At 32.8% G+C, this 4,311-nt stretch overlaps 1 protein-coding gene across 1 annotated transcript; it reads right to left on the bottom strand.

Moving 5' to 3' along the window:
* Window positions 1–3,302: 3,302 nt before the first annotated feature.
* Window positions 3,303–4,261, bottom strand: LOC125877746 (uncharacterized). The gene is made up of 4 exons (XM_049559025.1): window positions 4,233–4,261; window positions 3,826–3,955; window positions 3,654–3,752; window positions 3,303–3,515 (listed from the first exon to the last, which is right to left on the bottom strand). Exons 1-4 carry the CDS (start codon window positions 4,259–4,261, stop codon window positions 3,303–3,305), a joined length of 471 nt encoding a protein of 156 aa, XP_049414982.1.
* Window positions 4,262–4,311: the final 50 nt, after the last annotated feature.

Raw genomic sequence — 4,311 nt, 5'->3', positions numbered from 1 at the left:
GCATAGGATCGATCTCTGTCGGTCCTACTAACTCTTGAAACGCTGCCAAAACAGTTGCTGGTGTTTCAACATTTAAGCAAGGCCTCAGAGCATTTGTTGCCTCCCTGATTCTTGGTTGCTGCCAATGTTTTCAAAATTGTTTATATCAACTCAAAATAGTTGAGAAATCATTAGATTTTTCTCCATTGATAAATTATCTTGATTATCATGTTCTTGATACTGATGGTAAAATTTTTGAGATCGACTTGAAAGTAGAATTCACAACAAAATATATTTTCTTAATTATGAAAATAATACCGTACACTCTACACATGTATGAAATTGATCTTTCATCTAATCAATTAAGTGGTTAAATTATTATTAAGTTTGGAAACTTAAGTGCCATACAAGTTTTAAATCTTTTACATGACAACCTCATTGGAAAAATTTCAAAATCATTCTTCCATTTGTATGAAATTGAATGCATTTATCGCATACAATAATTTAAAATGCCTGATTTGGAACATTCTTTTCACTTTAAATGGTAAAATACAGCATGAATTATGATAGCTTCAATAGTTATTTCTGAGCATAAAGATCAGTTAAGTACATTTGATGAGAGAAACTTTTTCGTTTGTGAACTATAAATGCAATTTGCATATTAGTTACAATAGTTCTCAATTGGATCTGTTCAATCTGTACACAGTAAATAAAGTGGTATTCTTGGATCCAGCTCCTAGAAACGTCGCAAACATCCAACTCTCTCTTCTGTCAAGCGAAAAGCAGGAATTCGATGAGAGAACCTGAGATGCTGGGGTAGAGATGTTTTCACTATGATGTCAGCCTCTTTTTCTTCTTCAAATCGTGCCTTGTGGATAGACTTGAAGCCTTTAGCCCACTCTAAGAACTTCACGTCTACATTCTTATAAGAAACATCCACAATTCCAACAATTTCATATTCGAAATCTTCTAGATTATTACCTTTCAGCTGACCACTCCATTTTTTGTATACCGTCCAAACTTCACCTTTTCTAGAGAAGATCTTGTATTCTCTCCTCTTCATAGGTTCTTCTTCTATTACATGTGAAAAGTTGTTGGTTACTGTATATTTGTTCGGCTTACTGTTTCGAAACTTAAACAGTGCACAACCAATTGGCATTGTTTTATCATGCCACTATATTTTACTTTAAGGGAGTGGACATGCATAAAACCATGCCACATGAAATACAAACTAAAGGTGAATATCTATCTTCTTTATCTGCCCATTGTAACGGGGCAAGGCATCTTCTTGCTGTATATGCCACAGTTTTCTGCAAAATTTATAGAATCCATGAGATAAGTTGTCGCTCTTTGGTGTATGGATGAAGCAGAAATGCGTACTTGGTCAGTAGGTAAGGAGGAAGGGTCTAGCTCAAAGGATCCTTCAGGAACATCTACTACAAGAAAAATGGCCTTTAGCGAAAGGAAATACCGTCGCTATAAGTCCAAATCCGATCGTTAAAGGTCTATAACGACCGGTCAAAAATTGGTCGTCACCGGTCGTTAAAAGTTCCGTCGTTAAAGGTTAACGACTGGATTGCATGTCCGATCGTTAAATATTATTTAACGACACCAATTAATCCGGTCGTTACACGTGCTTACAACGACCAAATTCCCCTTCATTGATGGTCATTTAGTCGTTAGAACCTTCAAGTAAAACAACAAATTAGAGGCGTTATAACTAATTTTAGCGGCCAGAATTCCTGTCGTTGATTACAATACTTTTTAACAATCAAATTTCCTATCACAAATTTCGATTTAAATTATTACATTTAATTTGTAGTTGTTATGTTTTCCATCATTTCTAAAATGAACTAATATGATCAGTTCATATAAATTCTTTTCACATCCAATTGAAAATTTGATATAAAATTATATTGTTAATAATAAATTAAAGAACACATTGATTTAATTACTAAAAATTTATATGTTCGACACAATATCTAAAAAAAAAAAGCATACAAGTTCAACATAATAAAACATGTGTTCGATATCTATAAAATCCTAGAAATTAAGAAAATGACATTAAGAATAACTACAGAAAACGTCTTTGCACCAACAATAAAAATATAATATTCTTTGTTGCACGCTCCACATTATCTTTCACATGATCTTGTTCTTTAATCTTCAAAATCTTCATCTGTCAAAACAACAATTTGAAGTAGATTAATTAGTAACGGAAAAAAGTTTGAACTTAAGGATTAATTCTCTTGAATAGCTCCTGATCTATTTTCTGATGTATACAACTAGAAACATATTTACAGTTCTAGTTCATGAATTCTAGATAATTTCTCTACCCAACCTTCTACATTGAGGATCTCCACTGGCAACCAGCAAGAGTTGTATTACTTTCACATTAACATCTCATACAGAGGGTGGTTGGTGCTTCCTCATTTAAATATTTATTCAAGTGAATGCTTTCTCATACCCCACCTCTTTCACAAAACCTGGGCCTCTTTCCAGATTAATGGAAAGAAAGAGAGAGATTAAAGTGGATAGACATGAACACAACACACATTAAAGTGCTTCAACAAAGAGAATGTAAATATATTAACATCAAATAAAGAAGACCAAAAATCCTAGTCCTAGTACTAGTACTGAAAGTTGAAGGAAAGAAAACATAGATAAGTTGTTGAAATAGAGAATGCAAGTGGATCAGATGAAACAAACTTGCTGCTGGATGACAAGCAGGAAGTTAGAAAAACTTAAACAACTAATTACCACAGTGGAGAATGACACAAACATGATCAAATATATTTAAAGTTGCAGGGCAACAGAGAAAGAGTAATGTAGAACTGTGTGATGTTTGAGATTAACTACTAATACTACAATAATAAAGGGCAAATTATATTGACAATGATATTATAGAGGACAAAGTCATACAAGGACTTAATCAGAGGAGAGATCTTGATTTTCTACCAACAACATATACAGAACAATAACCATATTGATACCTACTTTTACATTTGAAGATGTTATAACAATCTCATTGGTATATACAAAAATGAACATAAAATCAATCTTATAGCTTTGTGGATATTATAACTAAAGTGATATTGATTTTAGTTATATATAGAAATGCTAGAGTGAGAATGCCAGAATATACAGAATATTTAAGATAACGCTATGCACTAAAGGAAAACAGGTAACTCATAGCACAACTGCAATAACAAAGCCCTTATCAACGAGAAGCAACATCACTTCATTCAGACACAATACACATCATGTAATAATAACTAATAGTATGTTTACTAACCTGATGGAATTGATGGAACTAATGAAGACTAACGGATCACTATATTTTCAAGCTGTTCATATTTACTCTCTAGAATATCCATGCGTTTTTGTAGTGATTCCTTTTCTTTTCGAGTTGTTTTCAGCTCTTCCCACAATGCAGCCTTTGAGGTGGTACCGCCTTTTAACTCTTTAGTTGTTATTCCACCACCAAATCCAACTACGTGACTTTTGCATTGAGGTCCAAAGCACCTTTCCACTACCTCAATATTAGTAAGAGATGGTTCAGATTGTACAAGCTCGTGAATTTCAACCTATAAAACATAAGAATATTTAAAATAATGCAATGCACTAAGTAAGAGTAAGGATGTTAAATGAAATTAAAATTGATATAAACATACATATTTTTCAACGGTTTCAGGTTCGACAAGCTCATTTCCCTTCTTACGTGTCTCAAAGAAAATAGTTGCCATGTTTAGTGGATTACCATCTTTGCCTCCCTTCACGATTAAAAAATAAGATATTTTTTAGAAATAGGAGAGGTTTCTTTATAGGGTTGCACAATTTATTTACCATTTCGTAAACAATCTCTCTAATAGGCCTGCTACCCGTACGATGAGGCATACACAACTTAGACCTATTGACTGAGTTTCTTGTACTTGCGTCCTGCATTAACAACACAACAACTAAAATTATCACAATCCTGTTTAATGATTCTATATTTAATGTGTACTTTTAAGCTCAGTGGGAAGAGGGTAAAAGAGAACAGAAGCACAAAAAAACACGATTGCAATTTTCTTTGGTAGATCTTGTGGATAGAAGACATCAAATTTTTTTATCGAAATCAAGACTCAATTTGTACATGGTATAAATTATTCCAAAAAACTAATCATATGTGACTAGAAATAAAATGATATTTGTTAATAACTATATGAAGTATTACCTTAAATTTCTGAGATAAAAAATGTTCCTTGACTAACCATTCCCAATCACTCTTGTCTACTCCCATTGACACATCTTTAAGAACCTCGTGCTATGATTTAGATTTCACATTCTTGT

The sequence above is a fragment of the Solanum stenotomum genome, chromosome 1 (assembly GCF_019186545.1).
Source record: "Solanum stenotomum isolate F172 chromosome 1, ASM1918654v1, whole genome shotgun sequence".
Lineage (NCBI taxonomy): Eukaryota > Viridiplantae > Streptophyta > Magnoliopsida > Solanales > Solanaceae > Solanum > Solanum stenotomum.
This window is presented reverse-complemented; position numbering and strand designations above follow the sequence as displayed.

Coding starts and splice junctions, on each gene's coding strand:
- LOC125877746 (XM_049559025.1), bottom strand. CDS start 4,261: ATGGGAGTAGACAAGAGTGATTGGGAATG. Junction 3,956..4,232: donor GACAAGAGTGATTGGGAATG/GTTAGTCAAGGA, acceptor ATCATTAAACAG/GATTGTGATAATTTTAGTTG. Junction 3,753..3,825: donor GAGAGATTGTTTACGAAATG/GTAAATAAATTG, acceptor TTAATCGTGAAG/GGAGGCAAAGATGGTAATCC.